The following is a 19,600-nucleotide window of genomic DNA, read 5'->3' on the forward strand; positions in this document are numbered from 1 at the left end:
TTTTATGAAAATATTATCATGACAGATATTATTATGAAATAGTCATGTATCATTATTTGGAAATATACTATATGTTATCGAAACCCGAATGGCTTGATTTAGGCTTTCACAAAGCACGATACCATAGCTATATGATCACGATCATGTATATGTTAGTGCTACCACTTGTCATAAGGGAGAGTGGGAGATCGGAAATCGATGTGGTTTTACTGTGGTACAGGCGTCCCTCTGGTGTCCGGACCAGGAGAGGCAGACCCATCGTACTTACAGACTTATGTTGATCTAGCGTGGTCGGCCAGCCTTTGCTAGGTCCCGCCTTCCAGCCTCACAACCTAGTCATGTGGGGTTAAGACATGACACCTGCCAGCTATCCATCTTGAGTGTTATTTCATATGCAGTTATATATGATGATTCTCATGTATAGAAATTCAGTATGTTATACCATGTTAAGTTAAGTTATGTTTTTACTAGATATGATACAGGCAGTTTATCAAATATGATTTATGTATTGTTATATGTATAACACGAAAATACTAATGTTGCCACACACTAATATTAGTTTATTTTCCTTAGTGAGAGGTGTCTCACCCCAGCTATATAAACATTTCAAGAGCCCCAGATAGAAGAGCGGATAGAGCTCTACAGTGTTAGAGTTCAACCGTTCTACCTTATCTGAAGGTTAAGTCATTTTGTTAGGATCTGACAGATTTTTGCATGGTGACCCTAGGGCACTTCTTGGATATTTTGGGATGTGTGTATGTATATTACAATTGTAGTAAAACTTTGGTATTGTGTTGGTTGGATGATTTGATATGTATATGATTTTATGTTTCCGCTGCTTAGGTATCAGTGTTGTATTTTAGGTATATCCCTAGTACCCATGGGTCCAGGTTGACTATGTTTTAACAAGATTATTATGTTAAATATAAAAAAAAATTATTATGGTAAAATACGTAGGTCGTGACATTGAAGGCCTCTGGCGGTTTATCTCCTCGACGAAGGCGATGGGGATGGATCAAAGCGTCAGCGGCAACGGTGATGAAGAGAGATGGAGAGACTAAGAGAGAGAGAGAGAGAGAGACCAGAGAGATTGAGAGATATGGAGAGACTAAGAGAGAGAGATAGATTAGAGAGATTGAGAATGCCTTGAAGACCTACATCGGTTGATCTCCTCGGCAAAGGCAACGGGGAGGGATCAGAGCGTCAGCAATGGTGGCGACGAAGAGAGATGAAGAGACTGAGAGAGAGAGACCAGAGAGATGGAGAGACAAATTGAGAGATGGAGAGATGGAGGGAAATGAGGAGGCTTGGAGGGAAAGGAATGAGATTGGGGAATTCGCATGCCGTTTTTCAATGTCAGACTATTAGTGACGAATCTTCAAATTCATCATTAATAGTGTTTAATAAATTTTTTTTATTTTTTGAAATAAAAAAAATATTAGTGATGGTTCCCAAATACATCACTAATAAGGGGATAATAGTGACGAATCTCCAAATTCATCACTAATACTATGAAATAATTTTTTTTTTAAATTAACGAAGTATTAGTGACGGTTCTCAAATCCATCACTAATAAGATGACAATAGGGATGAATCACCAAATCCGCCACTAATACTATGAAATAAAATGTTTTATTTTTTTAAAATAAAAAAAGTATTAGTGACAGTTCCTAAATTCGTCACTAATAAGGGGATAATAATGACGAATCTCCAAATTTGTCACTAATACTATGAAATAAAATTTTTTTATTTTTTTTAAATTAAAGAAGTATTAGTGACGATTCCCAATCCATCACTAATAAGGAGCTAATAGTGACAAATAACCAAATCTATTACTAATACTATGAAATAAAATTTTCTATTTTTTTAAATAAAAGAAGTATTAGTGACGGTTCGAAAATCCGTCACTAATAATTGGCAAATAGTGACGAATGTGAAGATTCATCACTAGTATTGCGAAATAAATTCTTTTATTTTTTTTAAATAAAAGAAGTATTAGTAACAGTTCCTAAATCCGTCATTAATAAGATGATAATAGTGATGAATACTATGAAATAAATTTTTTTTATTTTTTTTAATAAAAGACTATTAGTGATGGTTTGAAAATCCGTCACTAATAATTGGCTAATAGTGATGAATGTGAAGATTTGCCACTAATATTGCAAAATAATTTTTTAAATTTTTTTTAAAATAAAAGAAGTATTAATGACGGTTCTCAAATCCGTCACTAATAAGATGATAACAGTGACGAATTACCAAATTCGTCAATAATATTGTGAAATAAATTTTTTTTATTTTTTTAAAATAATATTAGTGACGGTTATTTAATCGTCACTAATAAGAGTCTTTTAGTGATGAATTTAATTCGTCACTAATACGGTAGAAATCATCGCTCATATTTTCCCGAGATAATTTCTGTGCAAAAAATGTTTTCCCGCAATGTTTTTGGCTAAAAGCGTCTCTAATAGAAACTGAATATGTCACTAATAGTTTCGTCCAAAAAACCTTTTTTTTTTTTTTTTTTTGTAGTGGAGCATTGTTTTCGTAAATCGTATTCATCTTGTAAGGGCTCTTTGTAAACCAAGTGTTAAAGGGATTGGTTCCCTTGTAAAGTTTATGTGTGAGCAAAAGGGATTTGTTCTCGTGTGAAGGCTTTGTGTGAGCATTAAGGGATTTGTTCCCTTGGAAAGGCTCTGTGTGAGCGTAAATGGATTTGTTCCCTTGAGGTATAAAAGCTTCTCCGTCCTCAAAGGAGTTCATGATAGTGGATTGAGAATCTTTGAGTGTGTCTCAAGGCGTTGACGTAAGCAAGGGGCCGAATCATGTTAATATTGTTTGTTGAGCTTTTCTTCTTTACTCTTTAATTTATATATTGTGCATAGATTACATTATATATATTATGATATAATCATTTGTATCTTGCCAAGATTTTATATTTTATAGAAAAAAACAAAAATACGCAAAGGAGTCTATTTATCCCTCTCCGCCCCCCCCCCCCCACTCTAAACTCAACTCTAGGGTCGACACAAAGATTAACAATGCGTAACGGAAATACAAATCGAATCGAATCATTCAATGCAGCAACCAACGATGAATAATACGGAAACAATCAATCACACACACATAATAATGGAAAGCAAATGATCAATGACACAAGAATTTAAGTGGTTCAGTAATATGCCTACATCCATGGGAGCAAGTGGTTGAATTTTCACTATCCATTCTCAAACAAGGGTTACAATATTATTTATATGTTAACCATATGCATTCAAAAGGTTTAGAAAAATCTTAAAGTACCCCTATAGCAATCCACGAAGGAAAATCCTCTAAAATCCCCAATCTACTGATATTCCCAATTCAAAATCCATAATCAGCGCAAAATAAGACCGTCGACGATTTCAGCAAACTATCGACGGTTTAATGCAGAGAATGAAGTACACAGACTGAAACCATCAACGGTTTCGGGCAAACGGTTTCGGGCAAATTGTCGACAGTTATTTTTCGAGACCAAACCGTTAACCAAACTGTCGACGGTTTCCTCCTGCAACCTAGCTTCCTTATTATTGCTTAACTATGCTTTCCCCGTGCATGTATGTCACTCAATATGAGTCACACAATCCAATAGTTTCAAAGCTCGACATTTTGAATTTAAGTTTGTTGAACATTATCTCTAGTAGTTAGTTGAGTTCACTAATAGAGTGCGAAAAAAAAAAGTTATTTTTCAGAAGAAAAGATTAATACCTAAGAGTTGTGTTGCTTTTCTAAGGAACTCAGGGTTTCGTTTGATCTTCTTCACAAAAAAGAGTTGTGTTGATCCTTTTGAGAATCTGATTGTCATTATTCTTATGTTTTGATTATTATTTTGTTAGAAGTAGTTTGTGTTATATTATTTATATATATTATAAAGGGTCTTGTGATTTGATTTGAGTTTCTACCTAGGTGAGTAATCAAGGTGCTTTTTAAAATATTTGAGTGAAAGCTTTCAAGTTGATTGAGTGGGTCATGAACTGGGAGGTTATTTGAACAAGAAGTTTGAGTGCCTTCTAGTATGATTATATTTTTAGTATAGAGAGGTTGTCCATGTGCTGTCAATCTAGCACGAGTTTTATACTATTTTTCAATAATGAATTGTCATATTGTTGATTGGGAAGTGGATGTCAGTCACAGTTAACCAAACCATTATAATTTTTTTGTATTCTAATTTTTGTGTTTTGATTCGATGTCTACATAAATTTTCTTATCAGTAATATCTTTGGGTTTTTTTTTTTTTTTTTGTTCCACTTGAAAAACAATTAAGTTAAATTATATTTTTTATGGTTTAATTCACCCCACTTGGTGTTATATATTAAACCGACAAGACCTATAATAAGGAGTCGCCGACAAGACCTATAATAAGGAGTCGCCCCCCCCCCCCCCCCGGCGACGCTGGGGAGGGGGGGTAGGGATGCAAGACATCCACTATTGTCTACTGCTCCAATCTCCCTTGTTCTCTCCCTCTACCCTAATTCTCAAAGATAAGAAGTTATTTAAAGTTATATTTAGAGCATATATTTGAGGCCTTAAATGAATAAATTTAAATAAAATTTAATATAATTTTATAATTTTATATTATATTTTATTTAAATTTACACAAAAATTTTAAGTTTTAAGCCATCACACAAGTATTAGTATTAGTCGGTGAGTAAATTTTCCAAATGATTCTCTTGAAATAAAATCTCTTGCGCATATTAAATTATTAATAGCGACTGAGAGCTCTCAATTATTTCACTGTACAATCCGTCCCCATACGTATAGTCTTCAACCTTTTGCTAGTTGACCTTGCTTTAGTAGCCTGAAAATGATATGACTTCTGCGGGTATATATACACTCATTTTAATTCAATTTATAATTATTTTCCCCAAATATTTCTTTCGCACAATCCGCAGGAAATATAAAAGCATTCGAAAAGCTTATCTTAATTTTATAAATTTTTTAATATTTTAATTAAAAATTATAAAATTTAAAATTTAAAAATAGAAACAGAAATAAGTAGTGTTTAGAGCATAACTTTTAAACTATAAATTTGAATTTGCGTGCATTATGATTTTATATTATATTTTGTCCATACAAATCCAAATCTAAATGCGTAAAATCTAAATTCTCAAATATAGGGTAAAAATATTATTTAAATTTTTTATCATTTTTTATATTTATTTTAAAATTTGGTGGGTATTTTATTTTAATTATATTTTGGATTCATGTGGTAATTTTATTTTATTTTAATAAAATTTATTTTTTAATGAATTATTTAATTTACAAAAAATAATTTTTAATATTAAGATATTTTGACAATAAGTTACCAAAACAAAATAAAATCATAAATTTAATTTTCAATTTTTTTCAAAATAGGTAAAAATTGACATATTAAAAATAAAAGGCTGGTAACATAAATAGTTTTTTATAATTTTTTTTTTGCTATAAATAAATAAAAAATATATATTAAAAAATGAAAATGATATAAAATAGTTTTCAACTAAAGGAATATTATTTTCCTTTCAAAACTAGTTCAATTATTTGCACAAAAAATATGTATGTAGAAATATTAGATTCATATGCAATCGATAATAGAAGGTTATTTACATAGTGTCTAACCTAGGTAGGGGTTCTAATACAATTCCTTTCATGGTATATTGGATAAAATTATATTACCAGAAAAAAAAAAATTTCCAAAAAAAAATAGCAAGTCTGTCCTAATTACATATTATCCATAAATTTTTAATTACCATATCATTACAAGCCTAGTCCACTAATGATTGCACGCTTCTATTATTCATATTTCCTTATTTAATGTTATAACACTCCTAATTAACATGTAGGCTATGAATAAACTAAATCATTTATGAGTACTTCGATTAAAAACTCATTCAAATTTGTTCACGAGAAGTAATAAAGCTTAAGTTTAAATTTGATGTTCAATTACAAATTAATCATGATAAGATTGAAGTATGTCATATAGACCCACCCAACTTGTGAGTTGACTCATTTACTCATAAGCCAACTTGTTCACAAATTTAAAAAAGAAAAAAAAAAATACTCTTTGACAATTTAAATCACAATCCAAGCTTGTTGGATTTCAATACCCTAACAATAAAAATTCTGAAAACTAAATTTAAGTCTTCACTCAGATTGACTCAAACTAGACATACCTGTCAAATTACCAAACTGATCCAAATATATAAAAACAATGTAAATATCTCTTTTTACCTTAGTCTAATTTTAATATTAATTCAAAATTCCTATGACATTAATTGCTTACTTGAATAAATTCTAATCTAACAATTATTTTTCTAGAAGTGGGACACTCAGCGCTTGCTTAGGATTGATCGTGACACATGTGACGGGTCTCTTGATCAATCCCGAATCCTGGATGTTATAGCGAGATTTGCCTTGGTGGACTCGAATCGGGGTTCATTAAGGGAAGTCTACTTCTCTTAATCTTTTCTTAGTTAGCTCGATCAAGTGTTACTCATGCCGCATGGAATTTCCTGTTTTTTTCTTTCTAACCATGTGTCATTCTATTATTAAATAATTTAAATTTCTTATTTTCATTTGGTCGAAACCTCATACACAACCATGATCCCCCCTTACTGAATAATAGTCACACCTTTAATTAGCAATATAAATACCATTCTTCTCATTTCATTTGAGATCTTTGTATTTTTTTTTACCCTCATTCTCCCTCCACTTGACACTTAAACTCCTAAGGATTGCCCAATTTGATTCTCTTTGCAACCTTTGTTACATCCCATTACTTATATGCAACACTATCTCTTATCCACATCCAACAATCCACATTTATAAACAAAAGACTAATTATTCTCATGCCAATAAACTAATTTGCTCCAAGCATGCCTAAATTGAAAAGCATACAACATAAAATGTGATGTGACAGCACTCCGAGGATTCTAAACCTACTTTCAATACATGTTATATATAAATATAACTATGGCTTTGAATCGCGGTAGCGAGTAGCATAACGTAACGGTAACAGGTGTAATGAGAAGCTGGAATAAGGGATGTTACATAAAGAGAAGTGAGTGTAATGGCTATGAGATTTTTTATGTGTGTATTCATACTTTCTCATTATTCTTATGCATGATAAATGATATAAATTAATTAATAGAACAAAATATATTATACACTCCAATAATCTATCAGACACATTAAGCATACCAATAATAAAAATATACAACAATTAGAAAGAAAAAGAATGTTGAAGTTGAAAAATATCAAACATAAATATCATATTGCTAATATTATCAAAAATAAATATTTTTCTAACAAACTAGTATTTTCAAATTGTTAATTAATACATATCTTGCGAGTATTTAAAAAAATAATAAGTTTTATATCATCATGATCCTCATTATAATTTTTTTCCCCCTCTCGATCACCACATAGAATAATGATAATGATTTATGAAAGGAGGAAAAACATAAGTGAGAAAAAAATAAAAATAAAATAAAAATTTTTTGGCATAACAATCTTGTAATGGCCGTAGTGGTCTTTATGTGATGGTCAAGGTCTGTATCGTGGTGTGTGATGGTATCGAGAGGTCAAAAAAACTGTTATGCGATGTGTGTGTGTGTGTGTGTGTATATATATATATATATATATATATATATATATATATAGATAGATATATTTATTATAAATCTATTTTTATTTTGTATTATAGTGAAAAACCAGATTGAGGAGGAGCCCAGGTGGAGGGGCGGGTCTGGGTCAATGTATGGGGTAGACCCTAATACATGTTATATATAAATATAACTATGGCTTTAAATCGCGGTAGCGAGTAGCATAACGTAACGGTAACAGGTGTAATAGAACAAAATATATTATACACTCCAATAATCTATTAGACACATAAGGCATACCAATAATAAAAATATACAACAACTAGAAAGAAAAAGAATGTTGAAGTTGAAAAATATCAAACATAAATATCATATTGCTAATATTATCAAAATTAAATATTTTTCTAACAAACTAGTACTTTCAATACATGTTATGTATAAATATAATCTATTTAATAATTTATGATCTTTTAGTGAGTTGCGAGGACGAGTGCATGGCGCAGTAGGATCTTGGCGAAACAGTAGGGAGTAGGATTCAGAATCCGTAGAGATGGAGCACATGGATATGGATCCAAATGGTGCAACCAATGGTAGGCCCCGTAAAGAAAATCCACGCAACCCCGATATAGTATGCTGTTTGGGCCCTACTTTCAATACATGTTATATATAAATATAATTATGGCTTACAATCGCGGTAGCGAGTAGCATAACGTAACGGTAACAGGTGTAATGAGATCAAAGTTGGAATAACGGATGTTACATAAAGAGAAGCGGGAGTAATGGGTGTGAGATTTTTTTCAAACACACAAAACTTTGTGCATATTAGTATATTTGCATGTTTTAAACTTTGAGTTCTTCTTAGAAAGAGTTTTAGTATATTTTGAATCATTTAGTTCAAGTAACTAAGTTGTTTTGTAAAGGCAAGAAATATACATTGCTTTAAACCATCATTGATAGAAAATTTGTGTGTATTCATACTTTCTCATTATTCTTATGCATGATAAATGATATAAATTAATTAATAGAACAAAATATATTATACACTCTAATAATCTATTAGACACATAAGGCATACCAATAATAAAAATATACAACAACTAGAAAAGAAAAAGAATGTTGAAGTTGAAAAATATCAAACATAAATATCATATTGCTAATATTATCAAAATTAAATATTTTTCTAACAAACTAGTATTTTCAAATTGTTAATTAATACATATCTTGCGAGTATTTAAAAAATTAATAAGTTTTATATCATTATGATCCTCATTATAATTTTTTTCCCCCTCTCGATCACCACATAGAATAATGATAATGATTTATGAAAGGAGGAAAAACAAAAGTGAGAAAAAAAAAATAATAAAATAAAATAAAATTTTTTTGGCATAGCAATCTTGTATCGATTACGTAATGGCCGTAATGGTCTTTATGTAATGGTCAAGGTCTGTAACGAATGTTACAGCAGTAATTTTTCTTTCTACTGATTTCGTGGTGTGTGATGGTATCGAGAGCTCAAAAAACTGTTATGCAATGTGTGTGTGTGTGTGTATTATAGGCAGAAATATTTATTTTTATTTTTTTTCTCACTTTTATTTATTATAAATCTATTTTTATTTTGTATTATAGTCAAAAACCAGATTGAGGAGGAGCCCAGGTGGAGGGGGCGGGTCTGGGTCAATGTATGGGGTAGACCCTAAAACCGAAACGGGGAGCCCTAACCCCAACAAAGGCCCAAAGGAGGGAGGAATCCCAAAGTCCCCCAGCAAAGGTGCAGAACAAAGGGAAAGGGCAAAGGGCGAAGGGCATAGGGCAAAGGGCAAAGGGCAAAGGCGAAAGGAAATGATTACTTGAATGAGATGGGACCCTTATGATAATCTTTCCTTTCCAAGTCTCTCAGTTTTTTGACTTGGGCTGGGGGGTCCCACCTGGGCCACCATTGTCTTTATGGATTGAATGATAAAAAGAGCACCTCACGTGGAGTCTGAACCAAAGGCCCTGTCCAACCACAATAAAAGGAACCCAAGATTCAGAAATTTTTTTTAACCAAAAAAAAAAAAAATTCCCCATGCCAGAAAACAAAAATGTTTTTAAAAAACAAAAACAAAAGCCTCTCCCCAACAACACCAACAAAGCAATTTCTTTTCCTTTTGTTACAAATAAAATTTGCTTTTTAAAGCTCACCCATATAATTCCCACTCATTATCTTTGTTGCTTAAAGCTTGCCCTCCTCCCTTATCCCCTCTCTCTCTCTCCCTCTCTAGAGCTAGCTAGCTCCATCAACACCTCCTCGAATGCGAAAGGAATTCCAGGGAGTGAGAGTGTGTGTGAGGGAGAGAGAGAGAGAGTAACAGAAACAGTAGACCCACAGAGAGATTAAACAAAGAGGGTCTTTCACAGTTTCTCATAAAAAGCATTAGAGTGTTTTATTTCATGTGATCATGGAAGGAGGTGATGATCATCAGCTCCACCACCACCGCCCCAACTTCCCTTTCCAGCTCCTAGAAAACAAAAAGGAAGAAGAAGCTGCTTGCTCTTCCACTTCTGGTGGCGCGTACCCCTCACTCGCCACCTCCACCAACCTCCAAATCGCCGCCGAGCCCTCGAAAAAACCGCCGCCAAAGCGAACCTCCACCAAAGACCGCCACACCAAAGTGGACGGCAGAGGGCGCCGCATCCGCATGCCCGCCCTCTGCGCCGCCCGCGTCTTCCAGCTCACCCGCGAACTCGGCCACAAATCTGATGGCGAAACCATCGAGTGGCTCCTCCAACAGGCTGAACCCGCCGTCATCGCCGCCACTGGCACCGGCACCATCCCGGCCAACTTTACCTCCCTCAACATCTCTCTCCGAAGCTCCGGCTCCAGCATGTCGGTCCCCTCCCAACTCCGGTCCACGTATTTTAATCCTAACTTCTCCATGCCACAACGTAGCAGGAGTTCTTTGTTTCCGGGCATCGGACTATCGCCAGAGAACTCCTCGCCGCCGTCCACGACGCTACTTAATTTTCAGTCTAACAATCTAAACCCCATCTTGCAAGCGAAGCCGGAACTTCGCGACAACTCACTGGACTTATCAGAGGCGGAGGAGGGTTTGGGGCGGAAGCGGAGGTCAGAGCAGGGCTTGTCACAACACCAAATGGGTAACTATTTGGTGCAGTCAAGCTCTGGGGCGATTCCGGCAAGCCACGGCCAGATGCCGGCGAATTTTTGGATGGTGGCGAATTCAAATAACCAAGTGATGAGTGGAGACAACCCAATTTGGACATTACCATCGGTAAATAATAGTACAGCTTTGTACCGGGGAACTATGTCTAGTGGATTGCATTTCATGAATTTTCCTACTCCGGTGGCTCTCTTGCCAAGCCAGCAGCTTGGTGGCTCCGGCTTCGGTGGCAGCGCCGGCAGCATGAGCGAGGGGCACCTGGGCATGCTCGCCGGACTCGGTCCATATCGCCCGGTCTCAGGTTCCGGTGTTTCAGAATCGCCGGCAAGCGGGTCCCACGGTGGAGGTGACGATCGGCAGGACACAACTAGTCACCACTCATAGGATGATGGATCGGCGGCGTTGTGTATATCCTCCTCCGGCAGGTACTCTTGTGTAGTTTGATGTGTAACACACGTGAGGTTTGATCCATATTGCCCTAAATTTGATGAGTTCAATATTTCAATTTTTTTTCCTTTTTCTTTTTTCTTTTTGTGTGTGCGTGTGTGTGTGTGATCAATTGATCTGGGTTTAGGGTGGGTTTGATGATGAGAAGAAAACTAAACATGGGTATTTGGCTGCTGCTGCTGCTGGTTTTGCTAGAGTCTCCTCCCCTCCATTTCCCCTTTGTTTTACCACACAATATATCTTGTGAGCATATCATTGTTTGTGCAATTTTTTTCCCCACAGAGCTACCTGTAATTTCATGTTCTGTGTTTGATCAGAAGATCGATGACTTATATATATATATATATATATATATATATATGCGTACTATATTTATTGGGTGTTTTTTTTTTTTTTTGGGTCGACTGCATGCCAGTTATATGATAAGAGTACTCTCAGCAACTTGCAATTCTCCCTCTTATCTACAGATTAAATCTACAGCGTAGGTTTTTTTTTTTTCTTTTTTGACTGCAGAGTATTTTGTGGTGGGGTAAGAGAAGTGTTACTGCAAATAGTGCAATACTGTAGCTAGGAGAAAAAAATGCCGCTGTGTGTGATTCCAAAACCTGCCATGAATATCTCTGGTGCTCACGTTTACTGCATCTATTATTATTTAGATTTTTCAGAGAGAGAGAGTGAGAGAGGGTAATAGCTATAGGTTGGGGAGGAGGAAAGGGGTCCATACCTTATCAGGTCCAGATGTAGCTCAGGTGGGGAGGCCCAGCTGCTGGTCATCGCCTAAACCAATGTACAATGTCACTGACAAACAGGTGGATCATTCCTCCTCTCTTTTTTATATATAATGTATAGCAGTTTCGCTGGCACCATACAGATCGATGGTGGGTGTTCTTGACCCCTCACCACCCCACCCCCATGGCCCACCCCCATTTCATCTCCACCTTTCATCTGGTGATCAGCTGCCTCTCTCTTTCTCTTTCTCTCTCTCTGTCTTTCTCTATCTCTCTCCATTGGGGCGCATTGAATGATTGGGTCTCAGCGGGGGAGAAATGTGGAATCTGGGCTTTTATGCCTGAGTAATTGTAACAATTTTGTTTCCCTTCAGGAAGTTTAGGTGGCCACCGGCTGTATATATGACATTTTTTCCTCTTTGTTGTGTAGTTGGGGGAACTAATTGTATCCTTTTAGGTTTTAATATAGAAGGTTTGCAGATACTACTTAACTAAAGTATATTGATACTTAATTATGAAGATCATGCATGTTGGAGTAGAGGTAAAAGATCATCTAATTTAAGGGCACTTGTTTGGAAAGAATAACTTTTTTTAAAAAAAAATGGTTAAGAGATTATGTATAAAATGATACTTTTGAATTTTTTTAATATTCCTAGAACCATACATGGAAATATGTCTTATTCAAATTTATAAATATCTTTTCTAATTTTATCTCTTATGAAAAATGAAAATGATAAAAAAATTCATTACGAAGTGATTAAAATTTTAAAATAATAAGTTTTATTTTTATACAATGATAAATTATGTTATTTTTATTTATAATTATGAATTAAATATATCACAATAAAATATTATTTATGTTAATTTAAAAAATTTAGCATATGTAATTCGCTTAGTAATTTTATCAAATATTTATGCAGCTAAGTGTTAAGAAGATTAAAATTGAAAAACAAAACATATTCAAATGTTAAATATTGAACAGTTAAAATAATTTAGATTTTAGATTCAATGATTGGTTCAAATTCAACTCAAAACTGGTTCACAAAATTATGTTTTTCTTGTCCAATTAAAACTTTCAGTATTTAATGATTTAGAACCATGAATATATATATACACATACATATTTGTGGTTAAGTTAATAAGAAATAAAACTGACATACAATAGACTTGTCGTTAAGTTGATATGAAATAAATTTGATATATAAGAGACTCAATTATCCTTTTACTTTTTCTCAATATAGATTTAGATAAAAAAATTTATGAAATATGACATTAGTGTTTAAATTGAAACAAACTGTTGAATAGATGAGATAGTCTTCTCTCTCTTTGTAAACTTCAGTAACCTGGTATTTTAGCTTTCCAGTTAATTACTTTAATATCGAGGTATCGTGCATGTATATACATATATATAGATGATTGGAAGATCCTATTCATTACATCTTGTTATTAGTTAGATTCATAACACATGATAAAGTTTATGTTCTTGTAAGTTTTAATATAGGTCATATGTTATAACTAAATTAAGGATGAACTCATAATGATCCAACTAGATTTATTTCATCTAAATTTGTTGTTTCAAATTGAAGTCGAACTAAAAAAAATTTATATATTTGGTTTGAAATAAGACTAGAAAGAATATTATGAAAGATTAACACTAAGTCATATATTTTGTAATTTATAAATTAATTGTATGTAATCTTAGATTTTTTTTAGAATATTAAAACCTTTTGAATGATTTGAGGTTTCTCTGAAACAATTAAATCTAGTAGCAAAAATTTTTTGAGATTTTACGTAAACAAACAAAACAAACTCAGTTTCAAAGCCATGTAATAAAATGCATGGAAAACTAATAAAAATATTTATATGCGTGGCGTTTTGTATCCTAGGTAACTTTATCAGAGTTTTGGTCATACACAAAAATAGTGTTGTTATTAAAACATACTGTATCGATCATTATCCCAATCATATTCACATACATAATAATTTTGTTACATAATATGTAGAGTACACATGGTACTATATATATGGTGTTGTAATGTAATATATTATTGTACTATCTATAGAACAAAATATTGAATCATAGTTGCATTACAACAGTGATAATTGTACCGTATAATTGTTCTACATAATACCACTTAATTTACATAATTAACATACACCTAATATGACTTACTCTAATCAATTAATAGAAGGAATTAACATATGCTGTAAGATGTATGTGTTCATTAGTATATATATATATATATATAGCTAGCCCCTAAAATTTGACTAATTTGTACATTACTCCTTGATCGAACTTTAAAAATTATAACATTCAACTCCCTAAACTTTCAAAAAAATTATTACAATTTCATATCCAAGCATATTTGACAGTCAATTACCCTAACTTCTAATCATGAATGTGACACGACTATATTTTTTGAAACAAAAACTTTTCATTTATGAAGCCAGGAAATAAATTACATTCCAGTAAAGATTGAGTTGCGCCCTTGAAATGATCTTCCGATCCCCTAAATTAGGCAAACTACTAATCATTTGAGAGAGAGGTATAATATTTCACTAGGTACTGTCATAAGTGACACAATGCGGATTCACAAAAGTTAACCTGATTAAGTAGTTGTGCAATGCAAAAATAGGTCGAATATGGCATGTGCTGAGCATTTATGATCTTTTAGTGAGTTGCGAGGACGAGTGCATGGTGTGGTAGGATCTTGGCGAAACAGTGGGGAGCAGGGTTTAGAATCCGTAGAGATGGAGCACATGGATATGGATCCAAATGGTGCAACCAATGGTCCCCGTAAAGAAAATCCACGCAACCCCGATATAGTATGCTGTTTGGGCCCTTCAAAACATCCATTCAATTGGGCATTCCCTCCATCGTTTGGTGGTTGAGCCAGCAAGCTAGCTAGTCGGCATCCATGCATTTACCAACAAATATGTTGCCATTAAAACCAAAATACAAGGATATGATATCATCACCAGATTCGCTTCATTTTGGGCCACGAAATCTCTTAATCCCCACCCCCCCACCCCTCTCTCATCCATAATTAGTACCTTATCATCTTTATTCTCTCTCTCTCTCTCTCTCTCTCTCTCTCTCTGTGCCATGGGAATGGGAAGAGGGAGGGTTTGTATGGCCGCTGGGCCAAAGCTATCTATGCATCGGTACTTTAACCACAGTTAGCCTTCACTGCAGTAGCTCGCACTATGCAAATAATGCAATTTTCAATCATCTTCGCTACTACTTTTATTACTTTCCAAGCAACCATCAAAGTCTCGTGGTGTATAGAGTAATATATATGCACACCCACGAAAAACTAATAATAACCAGGACGCAAGCAGTAGCTGAGCTATTTCACACATCTTGAGCTTGATGTTGTTCAAACTTGTATACAAGTTGACACCTGCGGCAGCCAACTGATGTTCTTCTGGCCCGTTTGGTCGGATTGGCAGTCGGTCTTCATAGATGATCTGCTGGAAAATAGGTCAACTCTCGCTGCTGATGGAAACATTTTCAAATGGTACTGCAAGTTCCTCCTAGCTGGATGTGTTCATAGATACAGAAGAGCAAAATTAAGTCTCGCAAGGAAAAGAAGGTTAACTTGGGTTAATTTGTGATGACGTATGTATGGCGGATGGGAAAGGAGATGAAGCAAATTAACAGAAAAGGGAGGATGGCAACAATTAACCAACCAAGAGAAGAATTTGCATGGGAGATACAGGCAGAAAATTGAAGAGCAAAGCAATCAAAGCAAAGCAGTAAACTCTCATGAGTCCAGACAAGGGAATGCGAACATGGAGTACCCTTTAGTGAGGCAGTGGCAGGGGTTAGAAAAGGGAGCGACAAAAAATTCCTATGGAAAGGTGCAATAAGAACTCCCGTGATTAGGATATGGACGAAAATGAGGAGTTAGAATTACTAAAAGACAAAGTTGTGTTTGGTAGTATGAATTTTGAACCTTAGACTTGGATTTGGATTAATTTGAAGGAGCTTTAATTTAATTTTATATTATTATATTTAATTCAAATCTAATATAATTCCAAATTTGAGACTTCTCCAAACATAGGGTAAGGATTGTTTGGAGTCCAGAAAATGGAGGAATTTGCAAGAATATCTTATGAGCAAATTGAGGGTTTATAATTGAAGTCAAGCAAAGGATTGCAGACAAAGACCCCAAAAAAGTCATGTTGGAAGGGTTGTTCCGTTGAAACAGTCAAGGACAGGAAAACCTTGGAAGACTTAGCGGGGCTTTGCAATTGAAATTAAAGTTTGGTATTTAGGAAGAGAATGGTTGATGAATGAGCCTAATATTCTGATGTGTTAGTCCAATACCTATTCAGCCTTAATCATCATTGCATCAATATATATATATATATATATACAAGTAATGATTTATTGAAGTCAAGCCATTCTAGCTGGACTGACTTTTGATTATTTGATTAAATTTGATAAAATTATTTAATGATGATTGTAAATTTTGGGCCTCCTTGAAAAATACTGTATTGCATTTGGTCCTTCACACTCTCTTTTATGTTATTTTTCACTTTTTTAATTAATGTTTCTAAATTTTCCCTTTATTTATGGCCTCGACTTTTTGACAATGAAATTATCCATATTTTCTTTACCAAAAATCATTTTTCTAATTTTCAATTTTGTTTTATCTTTATTTTTTATTTATAACAAAATTTTGTCCCTTGGAAAGGCCTATTTGTCAACATTAGGATCCTCCCTTTTATTATTTTAACTTGCACTTGGACTTGTGGACTAGCATGTGCAACAAAGGGAGTAGTCTAATCATTAAAACAGATTTTTAGTTAAAAAAAAAAGTGAAAAAACTCTTAAAAGATACTGTCATGATCTTGAATTAATAGAACTCAAATCATGACTGTTATGAAAAACAAATGCAAACACAACGGAATAAATTTGATCTTACAATGCAACACTCCACAGTGAAAATTATAGGACAATAATCTCGCAGATTGTAATGAAAGCAATAACAAAGATACAAAGAACTACATGGTTCGACAATGCCTACATCCATAAGAGCAATCGACAATGTGATTTTACTATATTGTGTTCAATGACACGAACTACATCATAATTACAACATATACAACATATTTATATAGTTCCCGGAGGCTCTCTGTCCAAAACTCAACCAACCTAACGTCCTAATTCAAAATTTGAAAAACCAGCACTGGTAACCAAGCCAAACCGTTGACGGTTTGTAGAGATACTGTCGACAGTTAGATACCGAAAGCAAACAGTCGAAGTAACATGTTTAGAATCGTCGACAATTTCACAGCACCTAGGCCAAACCATTGACGATTATAAGGAAACCGTCGATGACGGTTTTCTCTTGCAAACTAGCATTCCTTTTTCCACCATGTTTTCTCTTTGTACATGTGTTCCACTCATTATACGAGCCACATATCACAACAATCTCCATCTTGACGAATATACATCCCTTAGGAGAAAACTGAAAACATAAACCCACTACTCCACCTTGGACAAAAATCCATATAGGTTGGACTGCCACCCGTCTAGTGATGTGTTCCTAAAATATGCTTATTTAGTCCCCTGTTTACCTATGTGATGTCTTTATTTACTCCGTAATTATCACTTATTGTCATTTTTTGGAGTTACACGTGGTATGCTTGATGTTTCAAGAAATCTGAGGTTAAATTAAGGAGTTAAGCAGTGCAAGGAGTCAATGCAGTAACTTGGAAGCACAAGGCTCGACCAAGTGCTCGACTAGGTCTCCAAGGCCTAAATTCAACTACAGTAGAATGTCCCTGATCAACCATGTGGTGCTACCAAGCAGTCCCAAGGGGTGACTAGGTCTAGCTAGAAGACTCCAGAGTGCTGGTTAACAGCAAGTTCACAGAGACCCTTGACTAAGGCATGACCAAGAGGCCTTGGACGTGCGACCTAGTAGATGATGCCATCGACTGAACACAGAACTAATTGAATATTTTCTAGAATGTGTTGACCAGAGCGCAACAAGAAGACCTTGGTAGTGCGACCATCTCCACTTTAGAAATTTTCTTTGCGAGATTTCTACATATTGTTTCCTGATTTGAATTCGAGTGCGTGCAAATCCTGGGTATAAAATTAAACTTCGAAGAGATGATTAAGGGTTCCCTGGGGTTCCTTCGAGTTCCCTTTTGGTTTCCTAGTTTCCTTTCGTTCCTTTGGGTTCCTTTAAAGTAGTTTTTAGGCCATTAGTTTGTATTGTTAATGTTTAATTTTAGATTGCAAGTTTAATCATAGCTTCATTTTTCCTTTTTTTTTTTCTTATTCTGAATTTCAATAAAAGTTATATTTATAGCTTCATTTTTAATCTTGTCTTTACGTTTGATTGTTTGCATGATGAGTAGTTAATTTATCTAATTCTCTGGTTGTGATGAAACCTTAAGCTAGAATCACATAGCTAGGATTTAGTTGATTGTGCATAATAGGGTTTGGTTGCTAGAAAGGAATTCGTGTTCGCTAGATAGGGTATACCCAATTCTCCCGATCATGCTCTGGATGATTGGTGCGAACTCGGCTATGCTATGCTACTTGATCGAATTACTTATCTTTGTTTAGGGTTCATTTGATGCATTCATATTTGGATGAACCGTTGAAACCCTAATACGGATTATTGACCGAACCTAGTTATTGTGAATTAACGGCTTAGGGTGGATTCATAACCGGGGAATTGTTTTTTCATAAGAAATTCAATTTAATTAATTTGCTTTTGTAGTTTAAAAAGAAAATCCCAAATTCAATCTTTTCTTCTTGTTCCAGTGTAGTAATTTAGATTAATTTGGTAAACCGTTGCATTGAATTCTTGAACATCGACACCCAACTTACTCCCTGTTCTACTAAATTTAGGAGTAGTTGGATTTATAAATTTTATCTTCAGTAGTTAAGGACCCAAGCTTTGGTAAAGCTATCAAATTTTGGTGTTGTTGCCAGAGACTCAATTACGATAGTGAGCCGAAATTAGTGTAAGCTACGTGATTTTTTTTTCTTTGTTATTTATTTTTTTGTTATTCGAAGTCTTGATATTAGTGCTAAATTTTTGTATGCAGGGTTAGAGATCTTTGGAACCCAAATTAGTGCCTCTTGACCCTGAGATTTAGAGATCCCGTAGGTCGGTTAGGAAGTCCACTTTGACTCAAGAGTTAGCTGAGTCCTCCGAATCTAAAGTCATGGCCAAACGCCAATTGGTTCTAGTTTTCCATAATCAAAACCCAGACCCTTTTGCTCCCCGTCAACCTACAGCGGAGGAGCAACCTCTTCGGCCTTTGCGGGACTATTTCACTCCTAATGCATACACAACGCCGTCTTGCATTTGGTTGCTGGATGTCGAGGTGACACAAGTTGAAATCAAGACCTCAATCATCTTGATGCTTCCCAACTTCTATGGGAATTTAACCAAAAATCCTTATAAGAATCTTGATGAATTCCTTGAAATCTGCTCAACCATCCGCATATCCAATTTTGGTGATAATGCCCTCCGCCTTAGGCTATTCCCATTCTCTCTTAAGGACAAAGCCAAGTATTGGCTAAACTCATTAGAGCCGAACTCGGTGACCACTTGGGCCAGCATGCAGAATAAATTCCTCAAAAATTACTTCCCCATCGGGAAGACTAATC

At 34.6% G+C, this 19,600-nt stretch overlaps 1 protein-coding gene across 1 annotated transcript; it reads left to right on the top strand.

The window, feature by feature from the left end:
* The first annotated feature begins 9,738 nt into the window (after window positions 1–9,738).
* LOC131146782 (transcription factor TCP15-like) lies at window positions 9,739–11,491 on the top strand. The gene has a single exon (XM_058096568.1). It carries the CDS (start codon window positions 10,055–10,057, stop codon window positions 11,159–11,161), a length of 1,107 nt encoding a protein of 368 aa, XP_057952551.1. The 5' UTR covers window positions 9,739–10,054; the 3' UTR covers window positions 11,162–11,491.
* The last annotated feature ends 8,109 nt before the right edge of the window (window positions 11,492–19,600 follow it).

This window comes from Malania oleifera, chromosome 13, assembly GCF_029873635.1.
Source record: "Malania oleifera isolate guangnan ecotype guangnan chromosome 13, ASM2987363v1, whole genome shotgun sequence".
NCBI lineage: Eukaryota > Viridiplantae > Streptophyta > Magnoliopsida > Santalales > Ximeniaceae > Malania > Malania oleifera.